The following is a 20,343-nucleotide window of genomic DNA, read 5'->3' as shown; positions in this document are numbered from 1 at the left end:
CCAACCCTTCAGGACCCCTCAAAGTCCCTCTCAGCCCCACCAGAAACCAGCAAACCCCCTCCCAGCCCACTCAGGACCCCTTAAACTTCCTCCCAATTGCCCTCAGCTCTCCCAGGAGACCCCAAGCACCCTCAATGTGCCTTCCCAACCTCCTCAGACTCCACAGATCTCCCAGTTTGCCTTTGGTTCCTTCACATCCCAGCCCAGCCCCAAGAAGCCACTTCCCAGTTACTCCCAGTGCTGCAAATTATACAACTTTCCTACATTTTTAATTAGTGGCAATTGTTGACTGTGTTACTTCTCACAGACTCTCATCAGTTTGTCTTTCAAGCCCCAAAGCTTTGAGTTTCCCTGGACTGGCTCTGATGGGCTGCAGGAAAGAGAAGCCTGAGGGAGCTGAAGATTGGACAGCTGGGACCTTAAATTTATGGTCCTTCAAAGCCATGTTGGAGCAACCAGAAGATACAGAGGAGACGAACAAAGACATTTCAGCCTGAGAGTTGGAGACTTTGCCTGAGACAGAATGATAAAAGCACCAAAGAATGTTCACGAAAACATCCAAAAAAGAATAGAATAACAATTAATGAAGAGAATTGTATATCTCAGAAGAAAAAAATGGTAATTTCTTTGTTTGACAAAATCTATAAATACGTGGGAACTCTTGGAAGGGCTTGTATGGAAATGGAGAGATTCTCTCCCTGTCTCTGCCCAGAATAAAGGAGTGTCTGAGTCACAGACACTCCACGGAGGGGCTTGGAGGGTCTCATTTCTTCCTGATGACTTTTGGTGACAATTATTGATGACCCATCTGGGACAAAGCTGCAGATCCTCCATGGGTTCCAGCACCCTGAGGACTCCAGTGATACCCAAAATATTATTTGAGGAGATCTTCTCAGTCCCAGGATGTGGCCAGTTGAAAGCAAGATCCCTGGAATTTTGTTAAGTCATTTCTCAGTGTGTAAAATCTATCCCGAACCATCATAGAAATGGAGCTTGAGAATAGAATGGAATGGGGTGTGGTAGTTTTAGCTTTAGTTTAAGCCAGGCCTCAATTCATCAGGCCCAGAGGATGTGACAGAGATTAGAAGAGACAAACATCACCTGACTTGAGCAACCACAGAGGTATTTCATATCACCTGACATTATCAGGAAGCATCAAGAAGTATAAAAGAGAGGAAGGTGGAGCTTCTGTCTCTTTTGCTCTTCCCCTTGGGCCCGTGCTCTGCCTCTGCCAAGACAGGGCCTTGCCACCATCCCTGCTCTGTTCTCATAGAATCACAGAATCAGTTGGGTTGGATAAGACCTCCCAGATCATCAAGTCCAACCTTTAATCCAACCCCACTTTGATCACCAGATCATGGTACTCAGTGCCACGTCCAGTCTCACCTTAAATACCTCCAGGGTTGGAGAATCCAACCCCTTCCTGGGCAGGCCATTCCAATGCCTGAGCACTCTCTCTGTGAAGAACTTCTTCCTGATAATCAACCTAAAACCTGCCCTGGCAGAGCTTAAAGCCCCTGCCCTCTTGTCCTATTGCTGAGTGCCTGGGAAAAGAAACCAATCCCCACCTGTCTACAATCTCCTTTTAGGCAGACTGCCTCTTCTCTGCTGTGTTGAGCTCCCAGCAGATATCTGGCAGGTTCAAGTCACCCACAAGAACAAGGGCTGGAGATTTTGAGACATCTGCCAGCAGCTTGGAGAATAATTCATCTCCTTCATCATCCTGGTTGGGTGGCCTGTAACAGACACCCACAAGGATGTCAGCCCTGTTGGCCTTCCCCCTGATTCTGGTCCACAGACACTCAACCTTGTCACTGCTGACCTCAAGTTCAACAGAGTCAAGAGACTCTCTAACATATAAAGCCACCCCTCCACTGGGATATACTGGGAGTGAGTGGAACCATAGTAGGGGTAAAAGGGAGCAACTGGAAGCATGTGGGGGGAACTGGGGTAATATTGGGAGCACTGGAGTCATACTGGGGTCACAATGAGACTATCTGGGAGTGACTCGGATCATACCGGCAATGACTGGAAAATATCTGGGAGCACACTTGGAGCTAATGGCATGAGACTGGGCTGATACTGGAAGCAAGTGGGCCCATGTTGAAGGCAACTGGGATAACACTAGGAGGAGCTGGGCCCAAGCTGGAGGACACAAGGGGCAGCAGGAGGCCTTGTGAGACCACATTCTACTGCCTGGGGTGGCTCTGGGGGTCCTCGGCTCCTCATGGCTCTTCCTGCAGCCACAGAACTTGGAGTGACCCTCCTCTGGGTGGGTCCTCCATGTGATGCAGGAGCTTTGGGCTACTCCTGGCACAGACTGGGGGCAACTGGGATCATCCTGACACCATACTGGCAGAGACTGAAGTCACTGGAACCATACTGGGGGTGACTGGGACCACAGTGGGAGTTAGTGGGACTATGCTAGCAGAAAACTGAAACCACATATGGGGCAACTGGGAGCAAGTCAAATGGTTGGGTCTATACTGGGCACTACTGGGCGTCACTGAGACTATGGTGGGACAGACTAGGGGCATACTGGGCCAACTTGGATTCTGTTCTGGGTAGCTGAGATATATTGGGAACAGCTGGGCTCATACTGAGAGTGACTGGGCTCTGGGAAGCACAGGATGGGCAGCATGGGGAGGGAAACCCCCCATCCACTGCCCTGAATTCCCAAAATCCTTGTTCCCAGTCCCTGCTCTGACCCTGAGCAGCAGATCTGCTCTGGTATCCCTTTCCCTGGGGACACTTCCCCACCCTCTCCCCACTTTTCTACCTTTGGAAATCAGCACTTTGGAGCCCTATCCCATTGTTTTCTCCTTCTCCTCCCTATTAGTATTAGCATCCCTCTGCACCTCCTTTTCCTGGGCTCTGGGACCCCCCTTCGTGGCTAGTCCCTGTTCTCCAACCTCGGACACCCCTTTCTCTGACTTCAGGATCCGCCTTCCCCCCTTTCCTGCCCATCCCACCTCTCCCGGCCTCTGGATCCCCCTTTTCTTTGACACCAGGGACCCTCAGGCCCCCATTCCCAGCCATTCCACATAACCTCACCCCCACATTCCCCTACTTTGACTCCAACTACCCCCTGACCCCCCTTTCCCACCCATCTGTTATACACCAATAACTGAGAAATGGAAGAAATATTATTCCCTCATTGTTCCCCTGTTATAAACATCCTATCCAAGAATTTTCTGTCAGCAGTTCAACACAAAGACAGAATTCTCTTACAAACAAACACCCTGCCAAAGCCTTTCCCCAAGCTTCCTGCAAGTCATGGCAGCAAATTAAGCCAAACTTCTTGCCTGATGAGAACTCACACCAGCATCCTCTTGTTGTAATGACTTAGCTAAAACTATATCCTGCTTTTAAGAAATTTGCAAGCTACCTGTAAAAAACAGTGTCTAAGGTTTCTTGGGCTCTATAAAAACTCCCAAAGAACACCTTGGAATTTCGGTGCGTAGGGTGTGTGGAGAATGGAGAGAGAGAACCACAGCCAAGAACCTCTCCCACCTCCTCCCTGCCTCACCCATCTCACCTTCTTACCCTCCTTCTTCCCCACCCACGCTGCTTGCCTGCCTGCCCCTGCAGACTGAGGAGAAAGCTGAGCTCTGCCTTGCTCCCTGCGTCAGTTCTGCTCCTGCTAACCCAGCCCTGGCCCTGTTCAGCCTGGGGTGGCTGCGCCGCTGCTGCCCGTGAGCGACAGCTCCGCGGAGCCTGAGAGCTCTGCAGAGAGCGAGGAGCAGCCCTGCTGCACAAGGGAGAGCAGCACAGACTGAGCATCACATCTGCACTGCAAGAGCTGCATTCCACACCTCTGCCTGCAGGAACAGAGACAACATCGCTTCAAACACACACACACACACACACACACACACACACACACACACACACACACACACACAAACTTGGCAGAAAAAGTTGGGTTTGGTGGTTGTAATGGTTTGACCCATGGCTTCCCCAGTAACCATTGTATCTAAGGAAGTTACAAGTATTCCACACGTGTCTTCCACGTAGCAGTGGGGGAGTGGTTGTTCCTTTGTTCCGGTCCTTGGCTGAGGAGTTGGAGGGAGGTGGTGGAAGTCTGGTCCCTCCGGTCCCTGGTGGTTCTCCTGTCCTGGGTGAGATTGTTTCATTCTTGTTCCCCTTCCTTGAGGTTTTTAATTGTGTTTGTTTTGATTCATTCGGTTTCTTTGGGTTGGGTTGGTGTCTTCCCTATTTTCCAGCTAATCAATCCCCTTTTTCTCCCTTCCCCTCTCCCCTGGGGAGTGGGATCCTAAGTATTGTGTATACAGTGTGGTTTGTAAATGTTAGTAAATATAATTTATTCTTTTTATTCAGTTCAGTCTCTTTAGAGTGCGTTTCTTTTCAGTTTTTTTTTCTTTCCTTTGCTGGGAAGGTTCTGGGGGGAGAAGGGGGGCCAGTCCAGGGTTGGCAACAGCTAGGCCAAACCTGCGACAGGTGGTAAACTTTTTCTTTGCTTCTAAAAAGTACTCTTAGTGTTTTTCTACCTGTTCCTATTTCCCTCTCTCTCTGCATTTTTTTAGCAACTCCTTAACTAAAAATATATAAAATAATTTTTTTTAATTAAGAGGTTATATAAATTGAGTTTTAACTTTGTTGGGAAAAACGTTTTGAACCCAAGCTATGTCTGCAATATTTAAGCAGATTGTAACACCATCCTGTCTCTCCCAAATTCCACACTCCCTATTCCTTTACCCTGCCAACCCCTGGACTTCACTTTTCTGGTCACAGACACAACCTGCACCCCCAACCACCTCTTCCCACCTCTAGTCCGGCTTTTTCTTGACCTTGGGACCCTCCTGATCCCTCATTTCCAGGCACGGGGATGCCCATGCACCCCCTTATCCTGCACCAATACCCTCCTGCACCCCCTTTCCTGGCCATCCCACCTACTCCAGCCCCCACACCCCTCTTTTTCTTAATACTGAGAACTCCACTCTTGCATTTCCAGACCACAAACTCTGCCCTGTTTGGAACATTGGGGGACAATTTTAACCCTTTTCCCAGCTTTTCTGGGTGTCCCTACCTCATGACCCCCTTTCTTCAACATTGGGGACTCCTGGACTCCCCATCCCACTCCTCCAACCCCCCATACTCCTTTCCTTGGCCCTGCTTTACCCTGAAATCCCCTTCCCCAGCACTGTGTCCCTCCTGCACCCACAAGATTCAGCCAAAAACACCAAGACTCAGCCACTAAAAATCCCTCTCAGGAATTCCCCCTCTGGGTTTCTCCACTTTGGGGTTTGCGGGGGCTCCCTTGTCCGGGCTGCTGGGGGTCCCCCGTGCACTGGGAGGCCCCCTCCCCAACCTGTCAATGAAGGGCCTGACCCAGGCACACCAACCCCACCAAGGGGGTCCCCACATCCCCCCACCCACCAAGGAGCTCTTGCAGGACCCTACACTGGGACACGCAAATACACCTACAAGGACCCCAAATATCCCCCAAGGGGCATTCCCAGCTCAGCTTTGGGGTCTCTCAACCATCCCCCCGAACACAAACCAATCCCCCAGAGCCCCCCCAGGCTATTCGGGGCTCGGCTCGGGGGTCCCGCAGCACTTTGTCGGGGCCCTTTGCCGTCTCTGTGTGCAGCTCCGGCCCCGCCCCGCGGCAGCCCCAGCGCGGCTCCAAGGAGCGGCACATCCTGGTGCCCTTGGGGGCTTTGTCCGGGCCCATCCCGGCTCTCGTGTTCCATGGCACAGCCCTTATGGCCCTTGGGGGGGCAGCGGGGGCACTGTGGAGTTTGGGGGCCCCTTCTCTTTCCCACCCTGTTCTCCCGCTCACCGGAGACTTCTTCGGGTGCAGATGGAACTCCAGAGGAGGAAGAGGAAAAGGAGGAGCATGGCTGTCCCCTCCTCTTGTCCCGGGGGTGTTCCAGGCTCGGCCCCGCCCCCCGCCCCTCCCCCCTTCCTCATTCGCAGGGCGCGGCGAGCAGGGCGAACACAGCAGGATTGGGAGCACTGGGTGGCGTCGTGCTGAGGGACAACACGTCTACCCGCCGGACTGGGAGACAGAACATCTTCCTGCCCGTCCTAATGCACGTGGGACCCCGGCAGCTCAGACAGGGTGGAACCCCGAACTCCAAATTGAAAAGACCAGAGAACGGGAACTTCTGGGACGGATTTTTTGGCTTAATCTACATATTTGGAAGTGGGTTTTGCCTGAATCTTGATGCTTTGCAGTTTTGATATTTGTAAGGGGTTTTTTTGCCTGAATCTCGGTGTTTTACAGCTTTTCATGGACACCAGATGCCTGGTGACTTGTAGGGGTGGGGACCAGAGGGGCGATAGCTGAGCTGGGAGACCTCCTGCAGCCTGGAGAGGCGGCAGTGTGGAAAAGGGGGAGCCCCAGGAGCCCCAGCACCCTGAAATAGGGGCCTGGAGAAAGGGGAGCCTGCACAGGGTGACCCCTGTGTATTCAGGTGTGATGAGATGCCATTATTTTTGATCCGTGTCTGGCCTTGCCACCTGCCAAGTTATGGAAAACAACAACTTATAACTTAGACTTCGGCCTTGAAGGAGACACATCTTGTGTACACTGAGACAGGTTTGTAACTTGAATTTTAAACGGTGTCTGGTTTAACCCTGGAATCCCCATGAACCCTCCCTGGAACAACTGGTCAAGGAATTTGAAAGTAATTAACAATGAACTAATTTTTCAGCAAAAATACACAATTTTAAAGGCAATTCCCTCAGAATAGCTCTCATTATATGGTTTAGGCGGCCTTGAACTGACTGAAAATTGCACTGAGCTTTACTTACATCTGAAAAGAATTAGCAAATAAGGAAAATAATGTCATTACACATGTGGGGGGTGACAAAAACAGTGGATAAAAGAAAATAAGTCCTTCAAAATAAAATATTTAAGAGTCTGGTGGGGAAAAAAAATAGTGACTGAATAGACTGAATAAAAAGGACTTCAGGAAGAGAAAAAAAAATGCAAAAAAGAAATAGTATTTTTTCTCAATGCAAAAGGTTTTCTCTTAGTGATGTATTAGTGTGAATGCTGATGTGCAATTATAATAATATATATTTATAGTAATATTGTAAAATACTATTATAAATCATATAATAATACAGAAAAATTAATTTATAGAATTGACTTTTTGACTGCTGAGAGCAATTTAAAAATAGTTTGGTATTTATACAGGTATTGAAAACATTGACACCAATATTTAACAAAAAATGTGGTGCCCCAAATTTATCTGGGAAATGACTATTCCTTAACTCTCCTTGAGATCTTTGGGACAAGTCCCAGCAAAATCTGGAGTCCCTCAGCTCAGCAGTTTGATCTCCCTTGGTACTTCACTGCTTTGGTCACCAAGCCCAGGGCTGAGGGCAGAGCAGCACCAGAGGAGCAGAAAGTCCCAGGTTTGCCCAGGAAACCAACACATGGACTTGCCAATAATGCAACATAAATCTCCCATTTTCTATCAGCTTTGAGAATCAAAAAGCTTTGCATGGGGAAGTTTTGTCAGGACCTGGATTGTAACAGAACTTTTTTAATTTAATTCTTTTCAATATTGATGTGGGACTGGGGGAATAACTTGGAGCAGCCAGTGATATCCACACCCTCAGCTGGTCACATTTTCTGGGATAGAAAGAACTTTTCAGACTCCAAGTCTAAAATTACAGTTCATGCACCAGCTTTTACCCACTGAGGTTTCTTTCTCCTGCTTGTAAGGAGAGTGTGACTTGTGCAGCTGGAGAATTGATTAATCCTAATTAATATTTACACCCTCGACCTTCTCATGGTTGGAACAACCTGAGACAGAACACTCTTATTTTTGAGTTTTCTTCCTGTCACAGAAGAAAACTGTGGAAATGAGTCCCTAAATTATCTTTTTCCATTGGTCCATTACAGGTGTGAGACACCATCCCTGTCTTGGTTCGAGGGGAAAAACCAAAATGTTTACCCACAATTGGGGGAGGGGGCGTCCTCCACAATAATCCTGCCACTCTTTATCAAATTTAAAGAAAAAGAACTTTAATACAAGAAGGATAACTAATCTTAACTCCTAGATAGATAGATAGATAGATAGATAGATAGATAGATATAGATATATATATATATATATTTAGCCCCATTTTGTGCCCTGATCCCTCTCCCTGAGTTTTTGGGGTCTGTGCAAAGGTTTCCTGTTCCTCTGGCAACGCTCTGCAGAGCAAGGGCTGGGGGCACAGGGCACAGTGGGGTCGGTTCTGTGGCACATGGGGGTCACAGGGCACAGGGGGATGATAATTAATGAAGAACAATTTAATAAAGAATAATTTAATACAAATAGTTTTCATAAGTAGCAACTAAAATAATTATAGATTTCGTTAAAATGTGAAAGAAGGTAATAAATTTTAAAAATATATAAAATCTATATAAATAAGGGGGAAAAAAATAAATTATGCAATGAAATTATATCCAAATAATTGAAACTAAACTAGTGTTTTAGGTAATATTTTATTCTATAGAAATGCATAGAATATAGAAACAAATAAATACATTCACAATTAAAAATATACAATGAAAATATAACCAAAAATTGAAATTAAAATATTAGATTATATTCTAATACATATAAATAAATAAAACATACAAAAACCTAAATAAAAACAATACAAATTATGCAACAGAATGTAATCAATTAAAGAGAATCAAACTATTATTTAAGATATAGTAAAATATATGAATAAATTAAAATTTGTAAATGAAAATCTAACCAAATAATTGGAATTTAAATATTATTTAAGATATTATTTTATCAATATTCCAATGTAATATCACTATTTTAGTAATAATAATTATTTATATATAATGTAGAAAAATACATAATATATATTTAATTTACAACATAGTATCTATATTAGTGCATGGCAGTGAAAGGGAAGAGGAAGAAGAGCAGGAGGAGAAGGAGGTGGGGGATGTACCTCCAGGAGCCCTTTCAGCACCTTCCTCTGCCCCCACAGCCCCTTCACACCCCTCGGAGCAGCTTCACCCTCGGCAGTGGCTCTTTGTGGCTCCTGCGGCCGCGGTGACACATGGACAGCGACTCAGAGCCTGGAGGGACACGAGCCCACCCCCCTGCCGGGCTCTGCTCCTGCTCCAGAGGGGCCAAACCCTCCGTTATCCCGGATCCCAATGTCCCGAGGGCAGAGATAGGGCACTGACCACCATCTGTGCCAGTCCTGCTATGCCCCGGAGGGGCCCCGGTGAGTGACGTCCCTCGGCCCCTCTGCCCCATCCCAGGGGGGCTCTGCTTGGGGGGACGGGTTTGGAGGGGCCAATGTCCCTGATGGGGCTGGATCCCTTCCATTCAGGAAATCCTGGGCAAGAAAAGGACCTTGTGTGCCTTTTCCTGAGCTGCTGGTGGCCACAACCCAATGCTTTGCCCTCCAGAGGGTTTGCTGCCCACCCCCAGCCTGGGGCACAGTGTTGGCACCAGCAGGTTTTGTTCTTCTCACCCCATTTCCTTGGGAAAGATGGAAAATACAGCCAGTGCCCACAGACACCGTGCAGGGCTTCACCTGCTCAGCAGGGCTGGGGGGCCCTGCAGCCCCCTCTGGGACCACTCCAGATATCCCCAGGGCTTGGCTTGGGGGTCCCCCCATCCCCAGGACACCTCTGGGTGCAGCTCAGGGCAGGAGAGGGAGGGACTGAGCTCTGAGGCTCTGCAGCTTTGCTGGAACAAGTGAACAAAGAGGCACCTTGTGGGTTTTCTGGGCTCCCAGAGAGCCTTGGGAGGTTTCCTCGCTGAGCAGAGGGATGTGGGGGACCTGCAGCTGAGGCAGAGTATTAAAAACAGAGCAGGGAGCACAGAAGAAGAGCTGCCTTGTCCCTCCCTTGCTCCCAGGATGGTCCCATTGCAGGTCCTCACTGGCTCTGGGCTCTGTTCGGAGCTGGAGGGCTTGGGCCACTGGTCCTGGTGGGCATCGTGGTGTGGCTGCTGCAGGGACAAGGTGAGTTATCCAAAAGATATAAACCTCCCTGAGTCCATGGTAAAACTGCCCCAAGTCCATGAGAGCCCAGCTCCAGGAAGGGGCTGGAGCAGATTCCCCCTGTATTTCCAGCAGGGAGCAGCTCCTTGGCAGTGGCAATCCCTGATAGGCAGGAGGACAGAGCTGCAAGCAGGGGATGATTGATGTGGGTTCGGGGTCTGAGCTGCTGCAGGTCCCTCTCTCCATCCTGATGGTGCTTGCAAATACCCAGGGATTCTGTTTTTGCTATGTCCAGGAGGAGTTTCCAGTGCTCAAAAAAAATTTAAATATCAACCAGAGGGACACTCATGGTTGTGTGGGAATAAGGGGAACCCCAACCAGCCACAAACCAGCCCCTCCCTGTGTGCACCCACCCACAGCACAGGCTGTGCTGGGGCAGCAGGGCCTGCTGGCCCTGCAGATCTGCCCCTGCAGATCTGCCCCGTGGGGATACTGCCCTTGTGTGTCACAGGCACCACACCCTGTCCCTGCCAGCCCTGCCCACCATCCCCACCATGTCTCAGTGACTCCCAGTGGCCCCTGGACACCAAAGAACCAAAGCCCCGACCCCCCGAGTGCAGCGCTGCCCGTGGGCAAAGGGCCCCCACGGCTGCCCTGCACAAAGCAGCCCTTGCAGAGCTGCCCAGAGACACAACTGGGGACACCACACATGACGAATTTAGGAAACAGCTCCAAGTTTTGCTTGGTTCTTGGGAGGGCTCATTGTTTTATTCCAAATGTTCAGAGTTCCCCCTTTGGGGGCAGCGTGTCCAACAGGCCACTGTTGTGTTCCATTTGGGCAGAAATATTTCTCCAAGGAATGCAGGTGGCACAGACGGTGCAGAGGGAGCTGCCAAGTCACCCCAGTGTTCAGCCCTGCCCTGACTGGCACCAGCACGGCCCTTTCTCACACATCTCTGGGGAAAACAAAGGTGTGAGGGTGTAGTTTCTAAATAAGGAACCCTTGAAAAGACCTGTTTAGGACCTGACAACAAGGTCAGTCAGGAGCAACCAGCACAGGAGTGGGAAGGAACTGTTGGCCAGAGATCCATCCAGGAGGGGAGGGTGGATAATCTAATTTTATTTGACACTACAGAGGCATTTTCTGAGAGGGCCTCTGGAATTTTATTCTATTTCAAGATCACCAGTAACAGGGCTGTGTTTGAGTGCTGCAAATGAGGCCTGGATGGCCCTAACTCTCCTTGCCTTAGTGCTCAGGGGCTGGGGGGCATTGCAATGTCTGCTGATGGCTACAGCTGAGACTAAACTCTGAGTTCACTGTCACAAATGCAGTGTGGGTGGCACAGATCAAAAGCGGAAATTGCAATTTTACAGATATAAATCAGGTGGAAAAATAAGAAATGGAATTATACAGCATAAATTTTTAGTAAAAAGAATCAGATCTGTTCCAGAAATGTCTTTGTGCACTGCCTATTTTAGATGTATCTGCTTGTGGTTTCATGGGAGCCTGAAAATGCTGCTCAGCCCATCATTGTCACACCTGCATTGTCAGGGGCTGCAGGAGTAAAGGGGACCCTGCAGGGAGGCTTCAGGTCTGTTCCCTAAATCCCATTCTGAAAGGAGATTGAATGAGGGAGAGCCCAGTGAGTTCTCAGTGAGAGACAGACAGCTGCCAGCAGGTCCAACCAGCACACTGGATTTACACCATCTGGTCTTTGCTGGGGGCTCCCTCTGGGCTCTGACACTTCCGCAGACCCCTCTCCCACCCCCTCGTTGGCCCAGAGGAGACACTGCCTGTGCTGGGATGCTCAGGGAGCACTGGGCTCTTGCCAGTGGCTTCCCTGCCCAGCCAGGCAGGGCTGCCTGAGCTTCTCATCCATCACCAGCCCCAAGTCCTTCTCCTCTTTGGGGCTGCTCTCAATCCATTCTCCACCCAGCCTGAGTTTGTGCTCCATAATCATGTGACAAACTGTAATACATGCAAATAGAACAGACTGTGGCTAAGCCTTATCCTCCAAATCCCCAGAAGCAGAGGAAGGTTTTTATTCTGAGGAGGTTTTGTGTTAGGGACCAGAGTCATGTCTGGGCCTGTCATGTTTGGTCTGTGGTTGTGCTCGTTGATGTGGTGTGAGAAAACAGTGCAGAGTTTGCCTGTGGAGAACTGAGGTCTGGAGAAAGAGCCATCAGTGTGAGCTGAAGTGTTGAAAGCTTGGGCTGTGCCCCAGGAAGAATGACGGGCAGAGCCGTTGTTGTCCCGGAGTCAGCCCCTTGAGCGCTGCAGCCTGGGCTGGTGCGATGGGCACGCAGGGGCTGGTGCTGCAGCTGGCAAAGCTGCGCTGCAGAGAGAGGAGCCAGGAGGGGTGGGCTGGGCTGGGGGTGAGGAGGCCCATCTGGGCCTGGTTTGGTGCAGGGCACGTCCTGAAGGGGCACTGCCTGCCTGCCCTGCCGCCAGTACCGCTGCACCTGCTGCTCCTGCCCCACGGGCTGGGGAGATTGCAGGGGTGGGGATGTGCTGTTTGTGTGCCAAGGAACAGGATCCATTGGCCTGGGGAGATTGCAGGGCTGGGGATGTGCTGTTTGTGTGCCAAGGAACAGGATCCATTGGCTTGGGGAGATTGCAGGGCTGGGGATGTGCTGTTTGTGTGCCAAGGAACAGGATCCATCGGCTTGGGGAGATTGCAGGGCTGGGGATGTGCTGTTTGTGTGCCAAGGAACAGGATCCATTGGCTTTGCTCACCAAGAAATTTGCTTTGCTACCTCAGCTGTGTTTTAGTGTCTTTTATTTTGTGCAGGGAATCCTCCTGAACCTGGAACATTGGGAACAACCTGGTGACCCACATTCCCTGGGATTCACATTGGGAACAACCTTGTGACCCACATTCTCAGTGACCCACATTGGGAACACACCTGGCTGGAAGTCTCCACACCCTCCTGGTTCCCTGGGGGCACTTGGGTGAGTGCATGTGGGGGAACATCCATCAGGACACAGACTTTGGGAATTCATTGGGAAAAGCGGATTTATGGATTTCGCACCCCAAAAAAATCTCACCTGCTCTGTCCCATCATCTCTTATGGTGCCATCAAGCCTCCTGGTTCCTTCCCAAATCCCTTCATTCCATTCAAAAGTCCCTTAGTGTCTTCTAGATTCCCCAGAATTTCACCCAAAGTACCTCCAGTTTTCCCCCAAAACCCCAAGATCCCCCTCAAAGTCTTGTAACTCCTCTCAAAATTCCTTTAATTCCACTGAAACCTCCCCTGACTTTCACCTCACACCACACTGGTTGTACTCAAAGTTGCCTTAATTCCACCTCAAACCCCCATAAATGCATCAAAATCCTGAGATTTTACCACAAATCTCCTGAATTCCACTGGAAATTCCCTCACATAAAATTGATCTCATTTCACCCCAAATTTTCAGTTTCATTCCAAATCCCCTTAATTTTACTGAAGATCCCCATTAATTTCACCCAGAACTCCCTTAATAAATTTTAAATCTCCCCAATACCATTTATTTCACCCCAAATTACTTTAATTCGTCCTAAAATTCTCCAAATCTCCCTATTTCCACCTCAAAACTTCCTAATTCCATCTAACTTTTTTATTTCTACCCCAAATATCCCTAAATCTACCCCAAACAAAAACCCCCTTAATTTCACATAGAGATTATTTAATTCCACCCGAAATTCATTTAATTCCACCCACCCTCTTCTAATTTTGTTTAAAATCCACTGAATTCTACTTTAAATTCCTGGAATCCCACCCAAAATTCCCTTAATCCCACTCCACATCGTAAATCCGGCCCGAAATCCCTGCCTCAACTGACCAGTCCCCCAAAGTGCCCCCAAATCCCTCCTGGGCCCTCAAGTGCCCCCTTTGGAGCCCCAAATCCTGGAAAAGGGTCTCATGGGAAGGGGGGGCTGGGGTTTTTTGGAGGGATTGGGGTAGAATTGGGATCTGAGGGTCAGTTGGGGGGCACTTGGGGGTGTCATGGGTGTCTGGGAGGGAATTCATGAGCACTGGGGGGATACTTGAGGGGTCTGAGGATGGAATGTGGGAGTTCAAAGAGTCTTTCAGGGGACACTTGTGAGTCCTGGATAAACTTGGGGGGCACTGAGGGGTTCGGGGAGGAGATTTGAGGGTCCTGAGTGGGTATTGGGGGAGGACTTGAGGGTTCTGGGGGAACTTCTGGGGTAGTTTGGGGTTCGGGGGGCACTTCTGGGGGAGTTTGGGGTCCTGGGGCACTTCTGGGGCAGTTTGGGGTCCAGGGGGCACTTCTGGGGCATTTTGGCTTCCGGGGGGCACTTCTGGGGCAGTTTGGGGCCGAGGGCACTTCAAGCGCAGTTTGGGGTCCGGGGGGCACTTCTGGGGCAGTTTGGGATCCGGGGGCACTTCTGGGGCAGTTTGGGGTCCGGGGGCACTTGGGGGGCCGCAAACCGGCTGGGACCGACCCGATTGGGCGCGGGGGAGACGGGAGTTGATGTCCCACCTGTGATTGGCCAGAACGGGCCGCGGTGTATGACGGGAGTTGTAGTACGGGACAGGCTCAAAATGGCGCGGGTCTTCCTGCGCCGTCACCGCGTGCTGCATTTCTGAACGATGATTGGCTGCGAGCCGAGACGGGCACGCCAGGAAACCAATCAGAGGCGGCTCAGGCAAAGGGCGGGACTCGAGGGCGCTGCCGGGAGAGTTGAGCAATGGCGGCGAGCTTGGGGGGATTTCGGAAAATTTTGGGAGCATTTGGGGGGCATTTGGAGGACTCAGGGCGGGTTTAGGGGGTCCCTCCTGACCCGCCCGCCCCTCACAGACGCCCGGGACCCCGCCGGGGCCGTTTTGGCCGTGAAGGTGAAGAAGCCGGGTAAGCCCCTCCCCCCACCCCGGGATGCGCCTCAGAACGCCCCAAATCCCCCCCGAAAATACTGTTGAGAGCCCCAAACCGCCCACCCGGGACCCCCAAAAGTCTCTGGATCCCCCCAGGATGCCCCAAATTCCGCACCTGGTCTCTCCCGAGCTTCTGAAACACTCTGGGACCCTCAGACACTCCAGAGACCCCCCAAACCCCCTCCCAGACCACCAATCCTTTCCCAGACCGTCTGAAATACCCAGGAACCACCGAACTACCTTAAATCCCCTTCCCAGAATCCCAAACCTCAGCCAGACAGTCTAAACTGCCCAGGAATCCCTGAACTACCCCCAGAACTGCCCTAAACTCTCTCCCAGACCCCCAAAGCATGGCAGGACCCACTAAACCCCCTTCTAGGACACATAACCCTCCCTAAATTCCCTCAACCTCCCCCCAGACTCCTACCCAGACATCCCCCCAACCCCCTAAAGACCGCCAGGACCCCCAAACCACATTGAGCCGCCCCCCCCCCCCCCCCCCCTCCATTCTCTCCCACTCTCTCCAAACCAATCCAGGACCCCCAGGCTACTTCCAGACATTCCCAAACCACCCCAGATTCCCCTGAACTGCCTACCAGAACCCCCAAACTCTCCCCAGACCCTGCAAAACCACCCCAGGGCCCCTCAAAAGCCTCCCAGACCCCCCAAACCACGCCAGGTCTCCAAAACTGGGATCTCAAAATGACAACTGAAAGAGGGAGAACTGAAGCTGAGTGAGACACATGGGCAGGCCTAAGAAGCAGGAAAATGGGATTTATTGATTGGTTTTTTTCCTAGAAGCTGAAAGGGGCCATTTGGGGATGATGCTCTTGGAAAAGGGAATGGTGTGAGCGAGTGAGGGGTGAGCACAGTTGGGGGAACAAGCCCCAAAGGGGCTTTGCTTGAGGAGCCTCCCTGGATGGTGGAAACTCCTGGGATCCTCCCATTCCCCCACATGGAGGTGCCTGGCACAAATCTCCTAAAACCACAAACCATCAAAATTTGACTAAAACCCCCTCTAAAATATGAAATTAAGATGAAAGCAATTCCAACCACCAAGATTCACCTCCCAAAAACCCTCACAAAAATTTGCTCTCTGTGGTCTCTCCACTTTGGGGCTCTGGGGGTCCCCGCTGGCAGGCTGTTGGGGGTGCCTTATGTTTTGGGGTCCCCTGTCTGGGGTTCTTCCTTTTCCAGGCTGCTGGAGATCCCGGGAATTTCAGGGGTCTGACTCCGTGATCTGACCCCTTTGGGCTTCTGGGATTCCCCTCTCTTCAGGGTCCCACTCAGGACTCCTGAGGGTCCCAGGGGTACTTTTGCCCCTGACCCTGTGCTGTGGGTGCTTGGGAACCCCCTGGGACCCCAAAACAGGGATTCCAGAGAGGGGGCACCCTCAGCAACCTGTAGAGAAAAGTGCCTTTGGAATCACCACCCTAAGCAGAAAGTCAGAGGAGAAGCTCCACTATCCCCCAGCTCCACTATCACCCATCTCTGCTCCCCATCTCCAGAGGTCACCAGGCATCTGGTGTCCATAATAAGCTCCAAACTACTGAGAGTCAGGCCAAAAACAGCCCTCATCAACCTCAAACTTGCAAGACATCAAGATTCATCCAAAACTCATTTCAAAATATGGAAATTAACCCAAAAAACCCCTCCCAGAAGTTCCCCTCTTCTGGTCTTTTCAGTTTGGGGTTCAGGGTCCCCCCCTGTCTGGGATGCCGAGAGACCCACATGTATTAGGGTGGGTGGGTAGACCTGTTCTCTCTCAGGGTGATGGGTAGACCTGTTCCATTTCGGTTCCCTGGGTAGACCTGTTCTCCCTGAGACCGCCAGGTAGTCCCGTTCTATGTCTGATGGGTAGACCTGTTCTCTCCCGGTCCCCTGGGTAGACCTGCTGTCTCTGGCACACCTTCTCTTTCACTCGAGGGTCCCCCCTCCCTTCTCTGCCCCTCCACGGGCAGACCTGGCAGCGCCGGCGGATGGGTAGACCTGTTCTCTCAAAAGCCCGTTGCTCACAACGCCTCCCAAAACTGCTCTGTCTGCCCCGCTGGGCCTCCCCTGCTGATGGAGGGAGCGGGGCCGACCCAGGAAGATCACCAGGAGAAGGGCAGGTGACAGCCACGCTCCTCCTTTTCCTCTTCTGGTGCTCCGAGTGCACACGAGGAGGTTTCAAGTCAGCAGGAGAACAGGGAAAGAGAAGGGACCTCCAAACTCCACAGTGCCCCCGCTGCCCCACCAAGGGCCATAAGGGCTGTGTCAGGGAACACGAGAGCCGGGATGGGCCCGGACAAAGCCCCTGAGGGCACCAGGATGTGCCGCTCCTTGGAGCCCGCGCTGGGGCTGCCGTGGGGCGGGGCCAGAGCTGCACACAGGGACAGCAAAGGGCCCCGACAAAGTGCTGCGGGACCCCCGAGCCGAGCCCCGAATAGCCTGGAGGGGCTCTGGGGGTTTGGTTTGTGTTCGAGGGATGGTTGGGGTTTGAGCAACCCCAAAGCTGAGCTGGGAATGCCCCTTGGGGGCTATTGGGGTACCAGGGTGGTGTTTTTGGGTGTCCCAGTGTTGGTTCCTGGCAGAGCCCCTTGGTGGGCGGGGGGATGCGGGGACCCCCCTTGGTGGGGTTGGTGTGCCTGTGTCAGGCCCTTCATTGGCAGGTTGGGGAGGGGACCTCCCAGTACACATGGGACCCCCAGAGCCTGAACAGGGGAGCCCTCCCAAACCCCAGAGTGGAGAGACCAGAGAGGGGGAACTCCTGGCAGAGCTTTTTTTGGCTGACTCTTGATGTTTTGCATGAATCTTGTGGGTGCAGGGGGGTTGGAATTTTCAGGGGGTCACAGGGCCAAGGAATGTGGGCTGTAGGGGCTTGGAGAAGTGGAATGGGGGGTCCAGGGAGACTCTGTGCTCAGGAAAGGGGTTTCAGGGGTCCCTCATGTCGAACAAAGGGACTCATGGGGTAAGGGCACCCAGGATAGCCAGAAAAAGGGGTTCAAATGAATTCCCAGTGCCCCATAAAGGGGAGAGTCTGTGGTCTGGGAAATGCAGGAGGGGGGGTCCCAGAGTCAAGAAAAAGAGGGGTGTGGGGACTGCAAAAGGTGGGATGCCAAGGAAAGGGGGTGCAGGTGGATATTGGTGCAGGATAAGGGGGTGCAAGGGCTCCCCGGTGCCTGGGAATGTGGGAACAGGAGGGGCTCAAGATGAAGAAAAAGCAGGACTGGAGGTGGGGAAAGATTATTGGGGGGTGCAGGGGGTCCCTGTACACAGAAAGAGGAGTCCAGGGGGTGTCAGGTTAAAGGAAAAGGGAGTGTGGATTCTGAGAGATGTGGGATGTGTGGGAAAGGGGGATCATAGGGATCCTGTAGTCAAAGAAATGGGGGTTTGGGGGCTGGAAAACCAGGAATGGGCAGGTAGGGGGGTCCTGGACCCCCGGCAGCCTGGAGAGGGTGGGGACCCTTGAGAAGCAGAACCCCCAGTACACAGGAGACCCCCAACAGCCAGGACAGGAGGGACACCCAGAACCCCAAAGAAGAGAGGCCAAAGACAAAAAACTTCTGGGAGTGTTTTTTGGGCTGAACTTTGTTGTTTTAGAGGTTTTTTAGGCCACGAGGAGCCCAGTGATTTCTAGAGATGGATTGGGGCAAGAGGAACCCCCAACCCATTGTGCTCACACCTTCTTTTTTCCCCCAAAATACCAGGATTTCTCCTTTCCAAAGCTTGGCCAGGTGGAGGAGGAGGCTGCGAGGAAGAGGAAGATGCCCCGGGACCTCCAGGCAGGTGAGGAGGGAGTCAGTGCCCCTTTGCCCCTCTCTTGTGCTGCATCTTCCAGCCCAGCATGGCCCAGGCTGCAGGACAACCCCGCTGCCGATGCCGTCCTGCCGGGGCCGGGTTTGGGGAGATGTCCTTGGCCTTCCCTGTGGGCCGGAGGCAAATGCCCTGAGTGTCCTTGTTCCTTCCTGCCCCAGGCCCCGAGCTGAGCAAGGGGAGCACGGAGGACAAATCCTCCCAGCAGAACCTGGTGGCAGAGGCCACTTTGAAGAGCTCCACAGTGCAGGAAGTCACTGAGGAGAAAAAGACACGGAGATCCCTCAGGAGGAGAAGCTCTCAACCGAGTTTTGGGTCCGCTGAACAGGATAGAGCCACCCAGTGTGGGAAAGATGGCCAGAGCTTCAACCAGAGCTCTGAGGTGGGGCTGCAGCAGCAGCTTCAGAGCAGGGAGAAGCGCTACAAGTGCTTGGAATGTGGGAAGGGATTCAGCCGAAGCTCCAGCCTGATTCGCCACCAGCACATCCACACTGGGGAATGGCCCTACACCTGTAGGGAATGTGGGAAGGGCTTCAGTCAGAGCTCCACCCTGATCTGCCACCAGATGATCCACACTGGGGAACGGCCCTATGAGTGTTCCCAGTGTGGGAAGAGGTGTCGGACCAGCTCAGATCTCCTCGTGCATCAGCGCACACACACAGACGAGAGGCCCTTCTGCTGTACCGAGTGCGGGAAGAGATTCAAACATAACTCCACCCTCATGACCCATCGGCGGCTTCACACCGGGGAGAGGCCTCACAAATGTGGGGACTGTGGGAAAACCTTCATCCGTAACTATGAGCTCATCATCCATCGGATGACCCACACTGGGGAAAGGCCCTTTGAATGTTCCGAGTGTGGGAAGAGATTTCAGACCAGCTCAATTCTCCTCAAACATCAGCGCACACACACGGACTAGAGGCCCTTTTGCTGCACCGACTGCGGGAAGAGAGTCAAAAATAAATCCGTCCTCATCACCCACCGGCGTATCCACACTGGGGAGAGGCCTTATGACTGTGACGAGTGTGGGAAGAGCTTCACCAGCAGCTCTGCATTGACCAAACACCAACGGACCCACCAGTGAGGGAAGCCCCACGAGTGCCCCGACTGTGGGAAAAGCTTCATCTGCTGCTCCATCTCTATCACCCACATTCCTTGTGACCCACATTCTGAAGACCCCTGGCTGGTGGTCTCCACATCCTCCTGGTTCTCCGTGGGCACTTGAATTAACCCAGGGGGAGGAACATCCATGGTGTCATGGGTTTAGTTAGGCCCAGATTAAGGCTGTAGTTTTTAGAGCAAGGCCTTGGACAATCAGCTGACTCCTACTGGCCAACTCTATTGCATCCCATATTCTGACATCATCTCAGATAGAAGAAGAGAGGGAGGAGGGATTTTCCTTCTTCTTCTTGCCGGATGAGCAAAGCGTTTCTTGGCATTGCAGAGCTCCTTGGGGGAGACGAAGATACTGGGGAAGTTGAAATTTATTTCCTGTTTGTTCTTGCTACCTTTTATTCTTAGTGTGTGGTTTGTATTTTATTTGGTTTCTATTTTATTTTCTGTTCCATATACCATATTCTGCTGAACTATGTTCTGTGTCTTGGTTTTTGGGGGACAGAAGGGGAGACTTTTCCTCTGAAATGATTACTTGGATTTTGCCACATCAAAGCCATCACATATGGGAAGACAGACTGAAGTGGGAAATTCATTGGGAAGGGGGAT

The 20,343-nt window shown here is 51.7% G+C and overlaps 1 protein-coding gene across 1 annotated transcript in view; it reads left to right on the top strand.

Moving 5' to 3' along the window:
- LOC139684145 (uncharacterized) overlaps positions 1–20,343 on the top strand; it is a 1,342,464-nt gene extending 1,322,121 nt beyond the window's left edge. Inside the window, 1 exon segment of the mRNA XM_071579746.1 lies at positions 19,030–20,343. Within this exon segment, the coding sequence (XP_071435847.1) occupies positions 19,030–19,540 (511 nt within the window). The 3' untranslated portion in view covers positions 19,541–20,343.

The sequence above is a fragment of the Pithys albifrons genome, chromosome 32, assembly GCF_047495875.1.
Source record: "Pithys albifrons albifrons isolate INPA30051 chromosome 32, PitAlb_v1, whole genome shotgun sequence".
NCBI classification, from domain to species: domain Eukaryota; kingdom Metazoa; phylum Chordata; class Aves; order Passeriformes; family Thamnophilidae; genus Pithys; species Pithys albifrons.
The sequence above is the reverse complement of the archived record's forward strand: the minus strand, read 5'-3'. Positions and strand labels throughout refer to the sequence as shown.